The sequence below is a fragment of the Thermobia domestica genome, chromosome 18, assembly GCF_964235325.1.
Source record: "Thermobia domestica chromosome 18, izTheDome1.hap1.1, whole genome shotgun sequence".
In the NCBI taxonomy this organism is placed as follows: domain Eukaryota; kingdom Metazoa; phylum Arthropoda; class Insecta; order Zygentoma; family Lepismatidae; genus Thermobia; species Thermobia domestica.
Genome location: NC_137471.1, coordinates 141916520 through 141941151, shown reverse-complemented (window position 1 = coordinate 141941151; position 24632 = coordinate 141916520). Strand labels below are relative to the sequence as shown.

The 24632-nt window shown below is 36.5% G+C and overlaps 1 protein-coding gene across 5 annotated transcripts in view; it reads left to right on the top strand.

Moving 5' to 3' along the window:
• The window catches only part of LOC145675750 (kelch-like protein 23), an 86763-nt gene that overhangs the window by 22175 nt on the left and 39956 nt on the right, over window positions 1-24632 (top strand). For all 5 annotated transcript variants that reach the window (XM_081746397.1, XM_081746399.1, XM_081746394.1 and 2 more), the window contains 5 exons: window positions 2322-2505; window positions 11292-11406; window positions 14510-14812; window positions 19787-20053; window positions 24110-24320. In XM_081746397.1, the coding sequence (XP_081602523.1) occupies window positions 2322-2505; window positions 11292-11406; window positions 14510-14812; window positions 19787-20053; window positions 24110-24320 (1080 nt within the window). The remainder of the gene's footprint in view (window positions 1-2321; window positions 2506-11291; window positions 11407-14509; window positions 14813-19786; window positions 20054-24109; window positions 24321-24632) is intronic.

Below are 24632 nucleotides of genomic sequence, written 5' to 3'. Positions count from 1 at the left end.
GACAAAAGAATGCAACAAAAGATAGGACAAGAAAATTCTAGTAAAACTCTCTGTTCGCACACTTGACCTACCATGGAGCTCCAGGAATCATCTGAAAATTTTAAATAGTAAGATATGTAATATTTTACACCATTGGAAGTATTATGGAAAAACAAACAACTTTTGCAGGAAAAAATTTTTCGTGTGGGTCATCGTTTATGAAATGGCCACCATTGAGTTGTGAATTCTTATATAATCAGATAAGACTAACACTGCCTCACACGGAAATTTTTTTCCTTCAGCAGTTCTTTGTTTTCCTATAATCCTTTCAATGATATATCAAATTACGTGTCTTATCTTTTAAAATTTTCGGGTAGTCACTGTAGGACAAGCAGAGCGCTCCATTCGTATTCAGGGCTAGAATTTAGGTATGGATTTTTACTTCTCACACCGCGTTTTTTTCTTTTTCTTTTTTTTTCTTACTCTGTAATTTGGTAAGGGATGTCTGGTAAAATAAATTAGTTTGCTTTGCAAAACTTCTCTGTCTACTTACACACTATAGACATGTACATGCGTAGTAGATGAGAAACTCCCTTGTCTGAAATAAAATAGTTGTATTTTTACATAGACCTGAAAATGTGTAAGAAGTGACCTGAAAAACCTGGAAAAGTCCGGGAATTCGTGCTAGTCGAATAAGTAGGAACTCTGGATGCGCCTTCTGACATTTTCCTGCCTCACTTTTTGTTTGATACCTTTATCTTCAGTCGTGTCTGATTTATAACCATTGTACGTTTTATCTGAATGTGCAAGAATTCAATTCAAGGGTAGCAATTTCGTAAACGGTACCCCACAACGAAAATTTTATCCTACAAAAGTGGTTTGGTTTTCCATTATTTTTCCAATGATTGTTTTTAAAATCATACCTTGCTATATAATGTTTTCAGGTAACTACGTTGAGACTCCATAACAGGGGACGTTGTTGAGCAAATAGAGCACTCCATTCAATGCGCTCTTTGACTTTCCTTTTGTTTCATCCCTTTAAATTCAACTGCTTGTGATTTATAAGCATTGGACGTTTCAGCCGAAAAACCCATTATATTAGCTACAAGAACTACATTTTATTCTCAGTGTGTAACAACAGTAGGAACCATGCGAAAGTTGTGTAAGTGTGGTATTTTACAATGTAAAGAGATTTTGAAAATAAGTGAAAAATTGGATTTGACTGACAAATCGTAATTTCTCCCTTGAGGTCTTTTTAATGAATTTAAACGTTTGAAATGTACATTACAACAAATTATCTCTCATTTGACACTAGAATGAACACTATAGTATCAGAGACAAGGACATTATAGGGAATTCAAGTAGATGATGGGATTGTGAAATTCTCGCCAAAAAGGAATTTGTCGGGAATTTCTTCTGAGTACAATTTTCGTATTAAGAAAGAAAAACTGTAATTTGCATTTACCTCGTAGATACCTATCCAAGAAAGAAAGGAAAGTTAAAGAAAATCAGACATACGGCTCACGGATCGCTTTCAAGATTTGGAGATTATCAATGGAATAATCTTTACACAACCCGACACATAAGAATCTTTGAAACGATAAGTAATTGCTTAGAATATCCAAAATGATTTAATTCAAACAAAACCCGTAGTGGATCACTGGGTAGTAATGCTGTTTGTTCTTCATTACAACTGTATTGTAAAATTTTCATTGAGCTCTGTTCATATAAAAAGTTCTTTCTCTTCCTGGTTTTTGACCCGGCTATATTGAAGACTGCCTTGTTGATTTTTATATCTGAAGTATTTCCAAAACTGATTTTTTTCCCAAATCTGGCAAGTGCAATTTAAGGAAATAAGTTTTCTAGATCCCGTATATATATATATATATATATATATAATCTCCGAGAAGTGACGTCAAAAAGAAGACAAAGAGTCCTCTTGCATATTGTCGAATTCCGCGTCGTGTAAGAGTGACAGGGATGCCAACTTGGAATCGAAAATCGAATTGTGACAATTGGAACGGAACAGAAAGATGTGTACATACTTCGGGGGAGGTGATTCGTGACATTAAAAAAAGAAGAAAAATCCTCTTTCATTTTGTCGTATTCCGCGTTGTGAACGCTGTGCTTATACTTTGATATTTGTAAAAATCTTGATTAGCTACTTGCTTAGAGGTTGTACTGTACAAGACTTAGCTTAACATGAAATCTCAACCACACATACCCCCTCCTTACCAGCGATTAAACCTAATATCATACATACTTAGTACTCTAGCACGAATAAATTCTGTACTGTTCGCAAGTATTTTAACTTATATATATGTATAAATCTTTTTTTCCAGGACAGAGTAGAGAATCAATGGTTCCTGATCAGAAATTCAAGGACAGCTTGTTTCCCACATGCTTTCTACAATCTTTGTGTCAGTTGAAAGAGGATGGAATTTTGTGCGACATCACTTTAGTAGCTGATGGCATGGAGATATCTGCACATAAAGTTGTTCTAGCAGCTGCTTCGCCATATTTTACGTATGTACTATTTTCGTCTTTTTTTTATGTATAATTAAAAACTGTAATATAAACTTGTGCAGAGTCTTAAGTTGGATTTTCTGTTTTGTGAGCTTGTAGTTCGAATCCTTCTATGGATGGGTGCCCGAAGAAAACTTTCTAGGAGGCATCTCCCTGGTTGCTATATTACGTTTGCTATATATATATATATATTCGTGAGCCAGGGGGGCGCCTTCCTGCCCTCCCACCTTCGGGTGCCTCTGCTGCTGTCTTACATAGCTTTGATGCTGAATAGAGACATTAGACCCAGAAAAATTGTCGATTCTCCCTTGAGCGTCGCGTGGTTAGCAAAGTACTTGCTATTCGTGTCGTTCGAGTGCAGCTGTTTAACTCTGTAATACATCCATATTGGGAGCAACAGTTTCCAATGCAAATTCATGTAGTTTAGGCTCCATGTCAACTTCTAGATCCATGCCTTGATGCTAAATTTTGATAAACCTGTAATACCTCTCATTATTGTTTGGCGATAAACAAAGTTAATTACAGGGTGCGGCAGAACCAACTAAGCAATTCTAAGGAGCAATAAAAAGTAAATCTGGATATATAGAGAAAAAATGTTTTTATTTTCTAAATTAGTACAATATACCATTTTACATTCATTTAGTTTTAAAAATAATGTCCTCAAGATGGCGGCCGTTAGCATCAATACATTATTGTAGACGATCCCTGAAGTTTCGAGCAGCTCTTGTACACATATCGCGGGCTATGGTATTCACTTCGTCAATAATCCGCTGTTTTAACTCTGGTAGGGTGTGAGGGCGGCTTTTGAAAACCTTTTCCTTCAGATATCCCCAAAGAAAGTAGTCACAAATGTTCAATACTGGTGACCGCGCAGGCCACTCGACATCACCCCTCAAAGATCGTTGAGTAGCGATCACAGATCTGTTGTTTTCATAATAAGCGCGAACGGCAAAACCACGATGTGCACCGGTCCAGACCATATTAGCTACTGAAATGGGGTCAACGACTGAACAAAGGCAGACCACGTGCAACTGCCTACTCCCACCACGGCTCTTGCGGTAATCGATAGAAACTGCTTAGTCGGTTCTGCCGCACCCTGTAGAACCGTTCTGTTTTAAGTGTGTCCTCGGAAAATATGTGAAACATACTTCGATCATACCCCTGACGCCCTTTTACGGAGGAAACCTTCCCTTCCCTTTGCTTTGAGGAAAGAGATCTCGGCTGTATTGCCAATTTGTCATTGTTGTTTGGTTTTGGTGAGTGAAGATCGTAGGCTACTTAGAATGGCTAACAAGATAGTGCACAGCGAAGCTCGTGAAGTAATTCAATGTGGCAACCCTGTCCGCCTCCAACCATTGAAGTATCTCGGCAACAGCAACTTGTCTCTCCTCTTTCGAGGGAGATACGGGAAAACACACATCGACAGCAGCGCTAACAGTGACACATTGAAATAGGAAGCTCTAGTGCAGTGATATGGAAGAGTTTAATGGTAAGATTTGGAAAAAAAAAAAAAAAAAAAAAAAAAAGCAAATCAGTTTAATGATTAAAATATACGACTGTTTATTTGTAGTAGGTGTTTGTTGTTCAATTGTAGCAGGTGACATTATTGAAACGAGGTATTGATTTTCATAGGATTCGGGAAACAGTTTATAATCTTAGAGTCTTATATCCGTCATTTGTTCAGAATATAAGATAGAATTCTGGGCTTCTATAATAATTGATAATGCAGAAAAGCTGTTCATTTAATTCCCAAATTGTATTTTGTCTCAAAAAGTATTAACTGTAACTGGGAATCGCTCGCCGCCGTAGTGATAAAGGAGGAGTTGGTGCAGGCTCATGTCACTAAGTCTTAGAGATGCGACATGTATTGGCGAAATTCATGCCGAAGTTTCTTACATAGGACAAGCATCAATCCGAAAATTAATTGAACAATTAATAATTGTTATGGTGTTATTCTGTTCATTGCATATATCTTGAAGTAACTGTTGCAGTTATATCTTCGTACTAAACACTTATCTTTATTTAACAGTTAGATATGTATGTTAGTCGTGCTTTATAGTTTGCCAGCAATGCCTAAAGTAGTATACAGCGTGAGCACAGAAACAGTACCTGATTTTAAAGTGCCATATAATTAACATTTAATTGAATATTTACATGAAATTTTGAACAGAGCTCAGTAAACTCAAAGTATTTTCCCATCTATCTTTACAGAATCCTAGTTCTGACCAGGGCAGCTAGAGGATAGTAACATCGAAAATGGCGTTCACCCCACAGCAACGAAGCTGGTGCGTTTTACAATTTGCAAAAACAAGCAGTTTTGTGAGAGTGCAGCGTGATTTCAAACGACAAATTAATGCTGATCCACCCACACACAAATTCATTGTGAAGTGGCATAGAACGTTTATTGAGACGGGGTGCATTTGTGATCAAAGAAAAGGACATTCAGGGTGACGTCCAGTCTCCGAGGAAACTGTGGAGCGCGTAAGAGCAGCCTTCGTACACAGCCCTCAGAAGTCTACACGTAAAGCTAGCAGAGAGTTGCAGATGCCACAAACAACAGTAAGCAAGATCTTACGCAAGCGTTTGCGGTTTTACCTGTACCGACTGCAGTTGGTTCAGAAGTTATACCCACAAGACAAGGTAAAGCGCCGTGAGTTCTGTGAGACTATGCAAAATTTCATGGAGGACGACGAAAACTTTCTGACGAAGATCATTTTCAGCGATGAGGCGACATTTCACTTAAGTGGAAAGATGAATAGACACAATGTAAGGAGATGGGGAACCCAGAATCCTCATGCAACTGTAAATGCGGAACGTGACTCACCGAAAATCAATGTTTTTTGTGCAGTATCAGAGCGTCGGGTGCACGGTCCGTTCTTCTTTCAGGAACAAACAATTACAGGTGAAAGTTACTTAGCATTGCTACGTAACTGGTTGATTCCGCAACTTAGTAATGCAGAGATAGATGACTTCGTTCTACAACAAGATGGAGCGTCACCACACTGGCATCGTGTTGTACGCAGGTTTCTAAACGAGAACCTCCCAAACCGATGAATAGGGCGCTCTGGAGTCAATGATCAAGTTCTTTGCAAGTGGCCTCCAAGATCACCTGACCTCACTGTTTGTGATTTCTTTCTGTGGGTTTTGTGAAGGACAAAGTGTATGCACCTCCACTACCCTGAACGATCTCCAAGAACGCATCAGTGATGCTGTCAACTCCATCACACCGGATATGCTTCACAACGTGTGGTTGGAGCTAGATTACCGCCTCGATATTTCCCACGTTACAGGTGGCGCGCACATCGAGTGTTTGTGATTTCAATTATTACAAAAACTTTTTGAGTATATGTATCACTGTTCAAAATTTCAGCATAATATTCCTTCGCATATTAAATTTACACTATTGTGTTTTTCAGATGTAAAGCATCACGGGCAGTAGCCAATGCTGTGCGATATTCCGCGCGGTGTTGCCGGATTTCGGACTCCCCTTTCCCTTCTCGCTCTTCCTCTAGTTGAGATTATTACACATACATTGGCAACATTATTCACAATGTAAATATACTATTCCAGCAAACTCAAAGATTTTGGCTGTGTATCCTAGAAGTATATATAGCAACTGAATAACCTACCTATTAACTTATTCCAGTGGAACTGCTAAACGTTCGTCTTCAACACTACTTTCACTATCGTCTATGTCAATTAATATTTCGCCATTGTCTGAATCTGACTCTTGTAAATTTTTTATTATGAGTTCCAAAAATTGTAAACACAAAAAATAATTCTTCGAGCTTCACTTCGTAGCACTTTTTTTTTTTTTTAAAGAAAATTCCGCACTTGTACTCGGTTTCCTTAAAGACATTGTCAACTATAATTTTGGAGAACAAATGAACTACCACGAAAGAAAGCAACCTAGACACTGATGAATTCTGTTTATGCTAGAAGAAGAGAAGTTGCGTTCCTACACACACAATCAGCTCCTTTGCTTCCATGTAATAACATACTCTTATACTTGATGTAGGTCTCACAACAACAATCCATCTGATTCGTAAGCAACACGATATGGTCGAGTTTGTTTTGGGTTACAATAATTTATGACACCACTCAGACGCCTGGTGCTTTTGCGTCCCTGCTAGAGGAGTAAAGAAGGAGTACGTAATTGGCCACACATACGTAAGGTATTGAAACGAAGAAAAAAAATCATACTGCGTTTCTTCTGTCGAATAAGGAAGAATCTTGCATGAAGGCAATTTCAAAACAATATTACGAATGTCCCATACCTTTTGTTCTTCCACATGAGCTCCCGCCGGGAATCGAATATATATATATATATGAATCAAATTGCAGAGGCTTGTTATTTAATTCGATCGCTTACTATTCTCAAGGGTGTAGAAACGGGGGAAAAGCGGGCCTTGACTTTCCAAACTATTTCCAGCCCCGAAATGAGGTTCATCTAGTATATGTTTAGTAAACTTATTTAATAATTAATGCAAATTAGGAACGTTTATAATAAAATAAGATTTTAAAAAAAAGAAAAAAGAAAACATCATCAATACAGTTTCTGTACCTAATTACAAGGACGCTGATTTCTCTGTAAATTGGGGGGGGGGGTGCATTCAGATGCAGAAAGCATATATGATGATTTTAAGACAAATTGCATTCAAATTATGCCTAATATTGCACATTTACAAATAAAATGAGGGGCCCTGGCTCCCTCAGTCCCCCCAGGATCTCTCACTACTATATTATTGCATAATAATATCTGAGTTGATATTTTTTCGAGTTTTTTCCTTTTAGTATTTTAACCTACATAAACACAAAGTCGGATAAACAGACTGCTAGAAACAGCATTTGTTTTCTTATGAATAGCTTATTGATTTATCTCTTACAATCCGCTTTTCAACTTCAGTACTGTTAAGATCCGTCTTTTGTTAAGGTAGCATCGAGGAAACATAATATGTGTATAATATACATGGTGAGTTAAAATGCTTTCATATTCTGAAAGAGGTCATTTGTTCTGTTTTTAATGTGTGAAAAGCTTTCCTCCCTCTGAAAGTAATGTTCCCCTAGAACAACCTGTTGGTTACACCCCTGATTATCCTTTAATAAAAGTTGAGTTCCATTTCCAAATCGAAGAAAAATCCACTGGAAATTAGACGGGACTCAACGCTCGTTTTACTAATTGTTTTATATGGAAACCTTTCAAAGCGTGTATCATGACAACCAGTTATCATAAAAAGATGTAGTTTTCACGTATGTGTTCGTAATTCTTTTCTCTACTTCGTAAAGTGAGCAGTTAATGTGCTAATACAATATTTCTAATAAGCGCCTCTGCTATTGTCAAGATTCGCAGTAGCGCGAGAAGTCAGCGTGCAGAACTGCTTGTCGCGAATTGTCAACACCGCTCAAAGCCAATTGGACGCCGCGTAAAGCCAACTCAAGGCCATGCCGCTTCTCATCTGAAATCTGTTGTAATTTGAAACCTGGGACTGTTTCTATGCTCACCCTGTATTCTGGCAATGTTCTGGGCTTTTACACAGAAAAAATTCTATATCGCTGATAAGTCGATTGGTTTTTGAGTTCCCACCATTTTGCTGCCAGGTTCTTTCTGTGTTATTCCGTCGAGCATTTAGAAAATTCTCATATATACAGAACTTCTCATAATGATGGGACAAATACAAATATCTGGAGTCACAATAATAAGTTTTCATGTAAACTGTGGTGAATACATACGTACCATACAGGAGTTTTGCGTTCTACATTAAGTTTCGAAAATCACCTTCAGGTAGTCACAATTCCAACGAGAACATTCTTGGGTTCTGTCTTTAATGTGCAGAATGGTGCGGTGAAGAGCGTCAAATGGAATGGCTGCAATTTCCCTTGTGATTTCTTCCCTTAGTGCATCAATTGTTTGTGGTTTGTTGGTGAATACTCTCTCCTTCAGGTAACCCCAAAGGAAGTAGTCTCCAGTGATAGATCTGGTGATATTGCTGAACAATTGATGTCATCAAATTGTGAAATGAGACACCGTGGGAAGTATTTGCGGATAAGTTGTCGTGCTGAGTGATAGGTAGCGCCGTCCCGTTGCATCCATGTTTCAGGCAGATCACGATGTTCTAAGTCAAGAATGATGAGCAGCGTAGCGAGCACATGGTTATAGCGTTCACTATCCTTGAAAAAATGCGAACTGATGACACATACATGAGTCACAGTACACCAAACGGTAACTTTGACACTACGCAAAGGTTTTTCGTGCACATTTGTAGGGTTTTACCTTTTGCTTATTACTGTAACCAGATAAGTGGAAATCAGCCTCATCTGATGAGTTGGCGGTGGATTTCAATTGCCTTCTTGTGGCATTTTGCCAACAATCAACAAAAACCCAATCATAGAACCCATTTTACAAGAGGCAGAATTTTCTATTGCAGCGCACATTATAACACGTCACAAAAAGCACAGTAAGAGCGTCACAGTCCTCACGCTACTATAGCTGGATGCGTACTGAGTGTAGCAACGTTCTGATACCAAGATGGCAACTCTAGCCTCGCCCACTGCCACGATAGGCCAAAGCGTCTGCCACTTTCTGGACATTCCTCGTAGATACATCAGTATTATTAACGTCTCCTCTGATATTTTTGTTTTACTACTACTACTACTACTAATAATAATAATAATAATAATAATAATAGTAATAATAATATTTTTGTAGATATCTACTTGGTTTATTTAAATTATCTGAACGAAGAACCTTATTTGATATGAAACTTTTGCATAATGTTTTGATGGGCAAATTACCATTAACAGAGGCTCTAAATCTTTGTCCCTAATATGTCAATAAGAAATTTCAAAATTTTAAAATGTAATGCTATTCTCAGAGACGGTCTCAGTATATAAATGCTTGACAAGTGATAACAACTATTTACATATTATTGATATTTTTACTCATGATTTTTTTTTTTTTTTTCCTATTGACAGGCAATTCATAACCTACCTTTTGTTATAAATTTTATTCTCATTGCCATATTTTGATTTGTATTCGTTCAATTTTATCTTATTTTATTATTTTCCATGCATGATTCTTATTATTACGGATGTACTTTGTTTCTAGTCTAATTATCTTTATTCTGTATGTTTTACTTAATGTATTTTGTACCTTTAAATTTTATGCATTTTTTAATGTATGCTCTTTTGTTTGTATTGGTAAATCATATATTATTACACTATTTCGAGATTGTAATTGGACCTTTACGAAAGATTAATCCAATAATAACAACTTAAATATAAACAGAAAATAAAAGGACACACCTATTCTTCCCCGAGCCAATCTAATTTTCTCTTCATTTTTTACATCCATCTGTACACAACGTAAATTTTTAGTCAGTTGCTTGTTATATACTTTCTCAAGTATTTGCAATTGGGTCGGCGAAGATTACGCGTGTCCTTCTTTTACTTTCTGCTTACATTGAAGTTGTTATTCTTTGATTCATCTTTCATAACTTGTCTGATGAAAACGATGTTACCTTACAGAAACTGTTAAACGAGTGGTTTTAATATATATTTAGTACTTTAGTCAGTTTCGTTTTAATAATAATGTCGAATATTTCCAAAGGTATAATGAACAATATACAACTTTCAGGATAGAATTTGTGCATAACAAAAACATTTATTTTTAAATTTTATTCTATATATACAGGGTTAGCCACGGGAAATGGGACACTTGAAAGAAGCAACACTTGCAGACTGAAGCGCATGTGGTGCTAGTTGCCATGCCATCTACATCACACATGTCTGACATTTAATTCACCATGAGTTGTTGGCTGAGCGGTTAGCGTACACACCTTTGGCGTGGGATACCCGGGTTCGATTCCTGGCGGGAGCTCATGTGGTTCGGATTCCACGTTAATCAGTAGGTCCACTTCTCATATAGCCTCGCTACTGAAAGGGACGTTAAACTCAAAATCAACTCAACTCATGAGTCATTGGCCATCCGGTCGTCTTCAAGCGGTACATGCCTTTGTTCGCGAGAAGACTATAGTTGCTGTTAAGCGGGAGCTGCGATTTCGTCAGGACCGGCATTTTTTGTGTGCCCAACAGAAAAGTAATCACCAGGTGGCTGAAACAATGGAGAGAAATTGGTTCTGTCGTCGACAGGTAGCACGTAAAACCTTCAAGAACAGTCCGTACACCAGTAAACATCGATCGTGTACGCCAGTTTTGAAAGAAGACCTACACTATCATCCATACAAGATACAGACTTTGTAACAGCTACAGGTGATTAACAAAAAGCTTAGAAAAGACTATTGTGAAGTGCTTTTAGACAAACTGAATCGCGATAAAGACTTGCCTTATGACGTCTGATAAACGAGTTTCCACCTGAGTGGGATGTGTCGATAAATAGAATTTTCGCTGCTGGTGGAACACAAATCCTCAAATTCTTCATGAGATTCGTCAGTACAGTCGTAAGGGTTTTGTTTAGTGGGGCATTGTTTCACCCACCTGATAATTGCTTTCCTGTTTGGTACACTAAACTGCCGCTCCTGCTCACGTCGCAACTCCTGCTGAACAGCAACTATACGCTTCTCACGAAAAAAAAAAAAAAAGGCTTCTACCGCTTGAACAGACACGTACACTGGCCAACGACTCATCGTTAACTAAATGGAAGACCTCTGTGATGTAGACGGCATGGCAACTAGTGCCACTATGTGCTTCAGTTTAGCAGTGTTGCCATTTCCCGTAGCTCATCCTTTTTGTGAAAGTGTTGACAGTAATTTTCTTTTTCTTCTTTTCAGAGCAATGTTTAATACTAATCTAAAGGAATCGAAAGAAGATAAAATAGAAATGCATAATGTTCAATATGACGTATTGAAATCAATAATCAATTTCTTTTATACGACTAAAATGTGGGTAAGTTCACATGAAACAAATAATCAGAAATTTGTTAATGTATTCCGTCTGGTCTTTCAGAATTTGATTAGTTTTTGAGTTTCATTAATTCCATACGATCGTTTTAGCATGGTAATATAAACATTTGAAAGAAATTTTGTAATCGAATGATACTGTAGTCGGCATCAGAAACTAGGAGCAAGCTTTTAGCTGTTAGGAAACGGTAAGAACCGCTAAATTAGAAGACTCAGACTTAAAAATAATAATAAAATAAAATAAAAATAAATCAATTTATATAGAACTGATGTTACGTGTAATAGAACTTAATTAAAACTAGTAAATAGGTACATGTGACTGACAGTATCGGAACAAAGTCCAATGACCGCTGAGATAATCAGATACAATTGTAACAAATTTAGTCTCGTGAGTAATTCTCCAGGAGTAGTCACTGAAATATTATCACACTCCTGTAGATGTGGAAGTTTGATAGCAAGTGTTATATTTCAAACAGCGTTAACAGGAAACCGAAATATTTAGTACAGTTCTTTTCAAAAATATTGTAGGCACATCTGTTATATACATAATATAAACTTGAAAATCATTAAAAAAAATTAATATTTTATCTGCCCTGGCCATGACTTCCTCAATGAATTGGGAAGTTTCGTGTTTGTTTGCAACTGTCTTTGTAGGATAGTTGGTGCCCAGTCACGTGTACTGACACTGTCTGGTACCGTTAGTATTCTCATGTTACCCCATAATGCCGGTAAACATGCTTTTTACGACACACCATTATCATGGCCATTGGATGTCTGCATGTAGTGTCGATATGTCGCAGTTGTTTCATTCCTACCCAGCGTACCCATTAAAATTTCCATTTGTTCGCAAACAATGGCGCAACTGCTTCCGATTCATTTTTCATCTTCCTTAAAATAAATTTCATCGTCTTCGTATGTTTCTAGCATTCATGAGGACGAATGTCAAACCCCCACCCAATGGTTTATATCTCAAAAATATCTACAAAGACAGGCCTTCCCTGGGTGTCAGTCTCATTGTATTCGTACTTATTATTAAAAAATTCTGATGCTCCAGAATTCGGGTTGCGGGACTTTACGGGGACCTTCTATAGTACTAAGGCAGCTAATTGTAACTAGGTAAATGTGATACCTACATAACGACATACCAATTGTAGAGTAATATTTCGTGTTGCAGATTGAGCGAAACCTCTCCAGCTTCAAAACATTGCCCAACACATTGAGTGTAAAATGTTATTATTTCTTACCTGTGTGAAGTTTAGTGTAAAGAATTGGAAGGGGATTGGAAATAAATGAATTAATGATAGCTTATGAAATGTCACTCTCCAGTTTTAAAGAAGTTGTTTTCTAATGTATTAATATTCCTGTTTAGTTGTTGAAAACTAAATGAAATAATATATATTTTATATCGTATCTAAAATTTAGAACTGTATTACTGTTTCCTGATTGCCACATTGGTGTACAATCACTATGGTACCCAACAACGTACAAAGAGTAAAAAAGTGGATGACTGGACCAGGGATCTCTGTCATACCGTGCTGATGCGCTAACCACTACGCAAGCCGGTGCACTTCCCAGAACAGCCAAACACGCTTTCACTTCTGTAGTCGGTGCTCTCCACTCAGACCACATGGCTTGTACCACAGCCTAGCTGCTGTGCTTGGACAATCCACTGTCCATATATTGAGAATGATAATGATGAACATTCAACTATAGTACAGGTTAGGCTTAACTTGTGCAATGAACAATTACTAAATTATATATCTGTAATTACAATTCAACCTCTGATCATATCACACGTTTATGATTACCAATATCACTTCTACAAGCACTAAACTCTCTCTTAAATTGAGGATCACTTATTCCGTCATCTTATCATAAATTACTCCGCTCCTAACAGCTTAACTTATTAGCCATTACAGTTTGAATTATCCATAAACAACATGCTAACATAGTTCTTCTTCTTTTAAACATCACATACTTAGCGTTAAAAACCTAAGTTTCTCGTTTCCAACCATTTCATTTCCCTACAGAGAACATCTTTTGACGGTTGTGATTCCATATATTAATGAAAGGAAAAAACAACCGATTTAAACAGCTTATTTGTAGACATCAAATATTCTGTAGGTGCGAATTCAATGACATAGAAAGAGTGAATAAGTGACTGGACGAGGACTCGAACCCGGGATCTCCGGCATACCGTGTGGTGGTTAGTGCATCAGCACGATATACCGAAGATCCCGAGTTCGAGTCCCGATCCAGTCAGTCACTTATTCACTCTTTGTATGTTATTGAATTCGCACCTACAGAGGATTTGGTTGAGTTGACTTTGAGTTTAACGTCCCTTTCAGCAGCGAGACTATATGAGATGGGACCTACTGATTAATGTGGAATCCGAATCACATGAGCTTCCACCAGAAATCGAACCCGGAGAGGATTTGGTGTGTAAAAGTAAGGTTAAATTGGTTGTTTCCTCCTATCATTAATACTACGGCACTCACTTCACTCGTAGTCCACCATTGGGGTCCCGGGTTCGATCCCAGCTCCCGCCAAGTGAACTTTGTGGTGGACAAACACCGTGTGCGTGGGTTTTCTCGGGGTTCTCCCCTTTCCTTCCACTTTCTTCATTTTACCATTTCATTCATCACTCATCATCACCGTCTCCTTTAGCCTTACCGGCATAACCGTGGGACATAAAACTCAAAGATTTCATTTCATATTTTCGTAGTCCACCAGTATATTTTCACATCTGTGGTCAGCTAATTCAGGACAAGTATGCAAGAACATGTACAGTAGTTACTAAGCTGTCCAAGTACGACAGATGCATGTTGACACGCTGTATGAGTTTTGAATTAGGTGCAAAATCACCTCAGAAGTAAAAATGCATGACTGGCTTTGGAACGAACCAAGTAATGTAGTGGCTACCACATCAACACGGTAAGTCGAATTGCGGGCTCAATTTCGGGTGTTTTTTCTTATCTTTTTCTGAATCTTCAATTAAATTAACACTGTATGATTTCTACTTACTTTTGTGATTTAAGGTAAAGCTACTGCATACTTTCACGTCTGAATTATATTTATTTCTTTTTTAGATTACCGATTCTAATATATATTCAATCATGGAAGTGGCCGATATTTTGCAAGTGTCAGCTGTGAAATCTATGTGCTTCCAATATTTATGCTCAACTTTAAACCCGACGAACTGTTTAAGTGTATATGTTCAAGCGAAACAGAGGAGTTATCTGGACATTATGCATATGGCCTTCCGCTATGCATTGGAACATTTCGACCAAGTAATGGCAGAAGATGAATTCCTCCAATTGTCGTTGGACGATTTGATTACCTTTTTGAAATCAAAGTTCCTTAATGTTCAAAATGAAACAGAGTTGACATACGTAAGTTTCTATTTTAAGTATTGTGTATATTATGTTTGTTTGTGTTTGTGTTAAGCTGTAATGGGATATTTGAACACTTGACGCGTTCAGTGCACAAGGGAATTCAGTCTTTTTGGACATTTTGGACATGTTTCACCTTTAAGAACTCTATCTGAAGTTTCTATCAGAGCTTAAAAGATTCATGTCCGTATATTGTAGACAGTGTTGCCAGATTGGGCTACAAGTAGTGAATTGTGGGCAATTTTTGAAGTGCACTGGCAACCAAAATTTGAAATTGGGCGACACGTTACTTTATGGATAAAAAAGATACAATATATTTCATTCAACAAAAGAAACACTGACCAAAGCTTCAAACCCACTATATTTTAAACTATAATATGTAACGGTTTCGGATATCTAACATATCCTTCCTCAGACACTATAGAACATAAAAGAAAAAATGTTATTTTTTTATGTTCTATAGTGTCTGAGGAAGGGTATGTTAGATATCCGAAACCGTTACATATTATAGTTTAAAATATAGTGGGTTTGAAGCTTTGGTCAGTGTTTCTTTTGTTAAAATAATCAATCCAAAGCCATGAATAGTCTTGCTATATTTGATTCAATAATAATAATAATAATAATAATAATAATAATAATAATAATAATAATAATAATAATAATAATAATAATAAATGTACGCCTTATATCTGGAGAACTACATACAATGTACCCAAACCCAAACTATCACTTAATTCAGTATGATGTGCTGATTCTGTAGAAAATACGAAAACTCGATTTAGGGGCCGTTCAAAAATTTTGTAGCCTCTGACCCAAAAACTAATTATTGGGCAAGATCGTAATCGTTTGATGTTATATATATATATATATCATTCCTAAAATTCTTGGCCAAGATAACGCTTATTTTATTTTATTGTTCCTAAAATTCTTGCTGGACTACTTTTAGTTATCTACAAGCTGTAACTTTTAAGAATGCGCTATTTTCTTATTTTCATATATGAAATCACAAACTATTAGTTTTATGTAATATAATAAAAGTTTTATTTCTGGAGTATTCTACTCACAATGAATAGTTTTACTACAACTAAGATGTTCGGTACTATCTCAGTTCTTGTTTCAGTACGTTTTAATCTCCAGATCTGACAACACTAGGCTTTAATTGAGTTTGCGCTGTTGCTTTATCTCTGGCCTGTTGCTGTCTCAGTTAGTACCTACGTCTAATAGTTGTACGGAGCTAAGTAAGCGTAATGAAAAATTTAGCAGCTGAATTAAAGACGTGAGGAATAACAGGGAAAGAGCGTACTGTACACGTTGCAAAATGTACTTCAGAGCTCACAAAACTGTCTTCAACGAACTTAGAAATCAGAACGGTCACCCCTTTTATACTATCAGTCTGCCTAGTTCTTGCGCACAACAATTCTACTGCTTCTGATGTAGTACAGAGTTTGCTACTGATTATAAGTGTCTTATTTAAAAAAAAAAAAAAAAAAAAAAAGAATAGTTAAGTGTACCTACAAACTTTATATCCCTTTTTTCTTAAGTTTGCTAATTGGTCTTTATTTCCTTGCGCTATAAACTCTTCATATAATATAATAAAAAAGTTACAGAATCTACAATGTTTCTGTGACATAGCGTGCAAACTTTCTATCTTCTGAAAGTGGTGAAGAATTGACCTACAAAATTGCTTAGTTATGTAATACGGTTCATATTGAATATTTAAGAAATCTCATCTTAAGCGTCAGCTGATGCTTAAGGTCAGTGTTCTTAGTTATCTTATCTGTATGAATAAAAAGTAGTCTAGTCTCCCCTGTACTCTGCGCAAAATTCCAATTTATATTATTTCGATTCTCTTTGGGATCTTTTTCGGTAACACTTGTAGTAATTGACTCTTGCAAATTCATGGTATTTTTTTTTCTTTCTTTCTTTCTTTCTTTCTTTCTTCGCAGGGACTGAATAATTGTACAATATTTAATTGAAAAATAGAATGTCTAAAGATGATACTTATACCAATCATGATATCTTATTGAGCAGAACAGAATTATATGCGTGACTACAAAAGCTTATGCTGAGGAAATGAAGAACGGCTTTTTTTTTTCTAAATCTAAAAATTGAAGCGTTCCACTTATTGATCAGATGTACCAGATGAAACGGATATTAAAATAATCCCTCTTTAAGGTCTTGATTCTGAAAATGAAATCTTGAAGTTTTGCGTCCAACGGATATACCATGTAGGCTAAAGGAAACTGTGATTATGAGAAATGAAAATAACGGTGGAATGAATAAAGGGGGAGGAAACAAGAGAACTCCACAAAAAAAAAAAAAAAAAAAAAAAAACACGCACACGGTGTTTGTCCACCACAAAGATCTTGATTTTTACAGCAATAAGACGATAGTACATAGTTTCGAGCCAAAAATTTTAATTTCTGTTTTGCTAAAATATTGTCCGCAGAATACATACATCAGTCGATACATCACATCAACTTAAACAAAATAATATGCATGAAGGTAAAGTCTCATGTGCAGTGGCGTATTTTATGGGGGACTATCAGGCTCAAGCCCCTCAGCCCCAAATAAATTTCTAAGTTTTTCATTCCACGTACCACAATAGTCCTTCTTACCATTTCTAAGAATTTCATTGACTTCCCATTTTCTCATGTTCTTTGTTCAGAAATAAAACTGTATTTCTCAAATTTAATTCCATGTAAAAACTAAGTTCTATTTTTTGCTTTCTTTCATCCATTCTACTCTTCTGTTACTTTTTCTTAGTTGTTATTTTATTTCGTTTCTCCTATCATACTTTCGACCGTTGTTAGTTGTAATTCAAGTCAGCCGTCGTCAGTATTACCAAAACTAAGCGGAGCTGATAAGCGAAACTGGTATTCCTCACCAATTTGTACAGATATCAACATAACAGAACTTTGTTATTATAGCAAAGGAATATTTAAATCGTTAAGTTATAAAGAAAGGTAAATGTTTGAATTAAAGAAAATCAAGAAGGGGGAATAAGTAGGCTGGGAAATTAGGTAGGCCAAGAGGATGCTTTCTTTTTCTTATATGAATAGAATAAAATGTTAGATTCACTGCTAAATTTTTGTGCGTATCATATCACATAAAATTCACCAGTCTGCAATTCTTTCCACTAAAACTGCAATCAGTGTATTTCAGTTTCAGCTTATCTCAACATTTTATTTCAGGTAAAAAAATACAGATAAAACTGAATATTTCCATTTTTTCTAAAATGAAATCAATTAAGTTGAGATGAGATTACAAATATTCAACGTGTGCGTCATTTCAGATTTGCTTCCTGAGACGGGTAAGATCCCCCATGACATAAGAGTTTTTTCTGGTATATTAGTAGACAATCGATTAAAATATATTTAATTCTCAAACTCAGGTGCGCAATTGTCCGCCTTCTTCCCCATGTTGTGCATAGCTCCCCGAAACAAAATCTTATATATACCACTGCTCATATGTATTTTTCGAGAAAAAATTATCTTAAAATGGCGCTAAAAAATATGACATTCGTGCGAGTAACAATTGACAGTGTTTATTTTGCTGAAAGAATTACTATTTATTTAAGTACTGCGTTGTTGGTCTTTTCTTAGCTGTGACACTCCTGTACTCATATACTGCTTGTAATTGAAGGAAAACAGGAGAAGCCTGAAGAAACCTTTTTTTATCATAGACCTGTATGCCCAAGAAGTCGAACCAGTAGCTTCTCAAAGAAAAAGCAAGCACCTAACCCCTGAGCCACCGTTACAAGTAAAATATAATACCAGTTTAGATAGTAAGATGAGTTTGCTTAGAAAAACATAAATTGATTGTATTCGGATATAAGCGCCAAACCTGTGCGTAGTAGTCCAGATCATTGCCAATAGAATGCGTGACGTGTTTGTGCACGGCACAGATTCTCAAGGAAAAACATCATTATCTCAAAACTGTTCAAATGGCACTTGGATCTTAATTTACTTCAGGTCTTCAATTCTATTAAATCCTAACAAAGCTCTAAGAGCGAGCGATACCGGGTTCGATTCCCGGTGGGGTCACTCGGTCTAAAAAGTGTCAAAAGCTTTTTCAGGACAGCCATCCTTATTGAGATTTTCCTGGGTTTTTTCTCATTCACACCAGGCGAATACCGGGATGGTACCTAACATATAGACCCCATGCCGCTTCCTTCCTTCCCTTTCCTCGGATAGTGTGCTCGCCGAGAGACGTCATCCCTCACACGTGACAGGCTAAATGGTCATCGATGCCAAAAGCACAGGAATCTAAATCCTAAAGAGCTCTTAGATTCTTTCGAATGCAATATATTGTCATTCTGTGAAAAATACTTAATACTGGGGTGTACTTAATACTGAGAATCGAACCCTTGATAGTACGTTCTCAGTCTATCTAAATCTTAAGCTAATTTTTCAGAGAATATTGCGAGAGATAGAGACAAGCATGGATTGGATAATGCGTATAAAGGCTGTGCTTGAGATACGAAACAAGGAATCTGAAACTATCAGATAAGGTTAATATGAAAAAGCATTTAGATTGTGATCCTTGTGGTAGCTGAAATAAAACCTCGTAGGCTCCGCCTCTTCTGCAACTGATGTAACTTCTAGGCGAATGGCAAGTCTAGAACTGAAGTATAGACTTGAAGTGATGTCAAGTGAACGTTGGTGGTCCTTTTATATAAAACTGCGGAATGCAATCCGCTTGCCTTTCATATTTCCTTGTCTGGAAGTTCCACGTGTATGTCTGATGAAATAAAATAAGTTTTGGTCTTATTCGTATTCCAATAAAGCGAACTAGATCCTGGAAACAACCTTGATTTAATTTATTCAATTCAGACAGTTAATATTTTGTACTCAAGCCAGCCTTGAATTGTTTACATAGATTTTTACTAAAGTTTAAATATTTACAAAAATTTCAGGGTTTTAAAATTTGGTTTACTACAATATGTATTATTTTATTATTTTTTCTTCTTAGGGTGTTCTCCAGTGGGTTAACCATGATAAACTGTCTCGCGAGAAACATCTCCCTGTGTTGTTAAGTGCTGTAAAACTGGTACAGATTCCTGTAGAATCTCTTATGTGCTTAAAGAAACATCCACTTCTTGAAACCCAAGATTTGCAGAAACAAATTACAGAAGCAATTGATCAGATTCTGTCGAAGAGATATGACCGCTCGAATAATAGTGTGTGGAATAATGAAGAATTGGACCAAGCAGATCTGAGGCATGGTGCAGAACAAGAGGTAAGATTAACCATAGTAGCAACAGGGTTTATTGTAAAAGATACAGAAAACTTAATTTTTATTCAGTTTCACATTGTGCTTATGAAGTAAAATTTGTAGTTTTACGTCTCAAATCACGCTCTGTATGGTAAAGGATAAGTAATAAAAGTACGAGTGGGGATCCAAAAAAAACCGGATTGAAAGAGCTCTGCCGTTCCTAGGCGTAGTAGAGAGTTCTCCTGCTAGGTGGGTCTAGTAGAGACCTTCCCAGAGCAGTTGGCCAAGCGGCGTCTGCGAAGGAGGTTAACATTTGATCGTTGATTGTTTTTCTCAAGTGTTCTCGTTTGTCTCCTGCGAAATCGTTATGGCAGATTCAAAGGAACAAAGAGTGTGTTGGAAATTTGGTTCCTGCTTGGAAAAATCGAAAACAAAAATCAAATGGTTCAGCAGGCTTTCAAGAAGGATACTATGAACCGCACACAATTTTTTGAGTGGTTTGAATACTTTAAGTGGGGTGAGATGAGTGTTGAAGATCATGCTCGTTCTGGGCGTTCTTCATCATTTCGAAACGACGAAAACATCGAAAAAAATCTGCCAAAAAATGAACGAGGGTCGTCGTTTCATGGTCGATAATATTTCAAAACAGACGGGGGCGAGTTGGAGCTCGTGCCAGCGTGAGGTTTTGCAATTGAGACGTGTTGCCGCTAAATTTATTTCTCGCCTGCTCACACAGGATCAAAAACATTCGTCTTAATTTAAGCCAGGACTTGAAAAATCAGATTGAAAGTGATACAAAATTTTTGACCAACGTGATGACAGTTTCCAAGAGTTAAACAAAATCTAAAAGGAAAATGTTTTGATGGTGCAGAGGCTGAAAAATAAAAAAATAAAAAACACCCTTCGCAGGGCGCTCTGGACGATATGAAAGTTAAAAGAGTTCTAGAGATGCATCAAACAGTGGAAAAGAAGACTGGAGAAATGAATCGCATTTAATGGAGAGTACTTTGAAGGAGACTGAAGGAATTTCATAAAAATCTTAATAAATTATTTTTTAGAACAAAAGTCTGGTTTCTTTTGAGTCCCCTTTCGTAAATGATTATGGAACAAGAATATGGGAGGAAACGAGACAATGTTGTCCACGATGTCCCGGAATCAAACAAAGATCATGCTTTTGAAGCACCAGTCTTATACATTATATAATTACTTGAAGGTTTAACACGTAAGTTTACTCAATGAACGTAGACGAAGGTTAGCGTTTTTGCTTCTCCATTTGTGTTGAACCGCGGTGCTAGCATTCCTGACAGGTTTATCCAGAATTTTCATCTCAGTCTTCTCATGGCGAATTTATTTTTTAATTGTTCTTTTGCTTAATGCAATTACGACGCAGAACATCAATATATGATTTTTTTTAATGGTTTCGTTGCTTATAAATGTCCAATATCATGTAACTAATAGTTATAACTGATGTGTCCAGAGAAAATCACTACCAAATACCCTTTAAATTTGACTTGTAGTATTAGGATTTTTTAATTGCTGCTCCTCGTAAATCGATATATATTGCTGAACTTACTCTCCGTGACACTCTGAAAATGAACTTATTCCCTGAAAAAGGGGGGTTGACATACTTGTATATAGTATATTATTTTTTTATATTCATATATATTTTTCCATGTTTGTGGTTGTGATATTTGATAATGCTACATACATTGGAAATCCAATGTAGATAATTTGTAAAACTCGTGTAATTATCTTCTGAATAAGTAAATATTTCTTTTCTTTTCCTATTTGGCTGAAGCAAGAGGAGCCTTCATATAAATCCATGATTGTTCCATTCGGACAAATTTTGTCGATTATGCCCCCTGTCTGCCTTGAATATATAAATAGATAAGTTTATTATTATTATTATTATTATTATTATTATTATTATTATTATTATTATTATTATTATTATTATTATTATTATTATTATTATTATTTAATTGTAGAACGAAGAACTATGGGTCTTGCAAAGTGGTCCCAGTCATCCTACTCATTGTATGCTAGACTCAAGAGCCGAACCATGGCATTACATGGGAAAATATGCCCTCTCTGCTCTGCTCCCGCCAAATAGGAAAACGAAATATTATGTTATTTTTCAGAGCTTCATGGAAAGCGAAATCTACAAGTTTTGTTTCATTATGACAAATTTTGTGGAGTATGCCCCCTGTTTTCCTTTGTATATGTACATAGATAAGTTTATTTCTTTGGTTTCTGGTCGTAGGCCAGAGAGCTATGGATATTGTAAGTTTGGTTGTAATTGCCCCAGTCCTAGGCTAGACCAAAAAGCCAAAAACCTAAACGAAACCATTTTGGCGCCAATCGGCAGGTTTGGGGAAGCTGGTCTAAACAGGTAGCTGGAAATTTCACACTCTCTTCCGTACACAAGCGAGAATTTTCTGTGCAGAAACGGCCTAACAATGTACTAACAATTGATGAATTTGACGCCAATTGGCGTTGATAGGGGGCTGATGCCTATACTAGGTATAACACTTCCTCTTGTGCACAAATGAAAATTGTGCTTGCTCAGACACTCACAAACGATGCACTAACGATTGAAACAATTTTGAAGCCAGCCGGCGGGGTTGGAGTTGTGTAAACGGCACCCCCTCTCTCATTTAATTTTGAAATACCTTAAAATTTCTTTGCGCACAAACGTTTGAGGTAATTTTGGTGAAATTCGAAAGGAATGGAGGCTGTTTAAACGGGCGTAGTTCCGTTGTACGGATACACTAAACTGAAAGCATTCGTAAAACAACAAAAGTGGAACACGCACATACACAGAGGCACATACTTTCAACACAAATAAAATAGATATTAACCACAAATTACGTTCCTTTTTTTTTTTTTTTTTTTTTTTTTTTCTAATATACGTTTTTGGTACTTTGGACTCAGACCATTTTGACGAAGGGCCTTTTCTAATGCGGAGCCGTTTCGACTCAAGCCTCTTTTGATGCGGAGCCGTTTGGACACACGTAGGGCTGTCAAACATGGAGTCGTTTTCTTTTGGGCTCTTATGACGCCGAGCCGTTTTGACTCATCCTCATCTGGCATGGAATCAAGATAGCACGCTGTGATATTCTACTTTGACTTCAAAATAACTAGAAACTAACAGAGATAAAAATTTCCAGGGGCATAAACTTGTGACACTGGACATGCTTAATATCCAAAACTATCTTGACATTTGGTCACTTACGGTCGGAAAACATTCTCGAATACTCCCTGGATATCCAGTACTTTTTCACATTTGCCGAATATTTCCTGAATATATTTTTAAGTGTCCAAACTGAGCATCTGCGAATACAGTCCGAATATTTTATTTTAACGAACATTTGAATAATATTACTACACTACCTGGAGCTACCATTCACAATTTGAAGAAAAATTCCCAGGGGAACCATTTTAATAAAATCCGTTTCAAAATCTAATTTAATGAGACTTTAATTCCCGGTTTCCGTGAACAAAATCGATATGTAAAAATGTATTTCGATTCTGTTTGCAAAAGCGCTCCGAATTAAAACTTTTATTTGGGATCTTCGTTTTCGGTTCCGAGAACAACTGATATATCGAAATCTGTTTAGGTTCTGGTACTGGAACCTAAAACCTGTGGTTTTCGTTTCCGGGAACAGAACCGATATGTGAAAATGGTTTTCGGTTCTATTCCCAGAACATAGCAGAATTAAAATTTTATTTAGGTTCTAGTACCGAAACCCAAAATATTTTCAGTTCCATTATCATTCACAATTCTACTTTTCATATAATACAACATTACGTGCATTATTAGCATATTATTATTATTATTATTATTATTATTATTATTATTATTATTATTATTATTATTATTATTATTATTATTATTAGTACTACTACTGTATTGTCATTTATGTGTGATAGTGTCTGAAGAAGGATATGTTAATATCCGAAACCGTTTCTTATTATAATGTAAAATACAGTGGGTTTTAAGCTTTGGTCAGTGTTTCGTTGTTAAAATAATCAATCTAAAACCATGGATACTCTTGTTATAATTTTTATTGTTTGCAGGTATTACTTGCAATTGGTGGAGAGTCGAATGGTCTTGTTCTTGCAAATGTAGAGTGTTTCACTTTGGGCTTTGAGAGTTGGAAGTGCATTCTACCTTCCGTCGTTTCAATAGGAGGCCTACGAGAGAGGGATACACAGATTCTGCCAGCAATGCATAATCCAAGACAATATCCCGCTGTGGCCTACAAAGAATATGAAGTCTTTGTTGTAGGTAAGTGGAGAAGAATAAGCGAAAGTTCCAAACGTTTGCTTTATGAATTTACCTGATGTTGCTCGTACTTAACTTTGACTCGGTTTGTGTACGGGTATGCAATTGCAATATTAATTGCAGTATGTTAGAAATTTCAACGACGGCATCATGCTTCACATTTATGTCTAATGGTTTCGGTAGTTGAGTGAAGTAAGTTGTGGTTGTTAAATCTTAATACAAAGAATAAGTCAAATGCTCTGTACTGGTTTCTGTTTCACCCTTCTTTCGATATAACTAATCAGGGGCGGACTGGTAACTGTAGGGCCAAATATA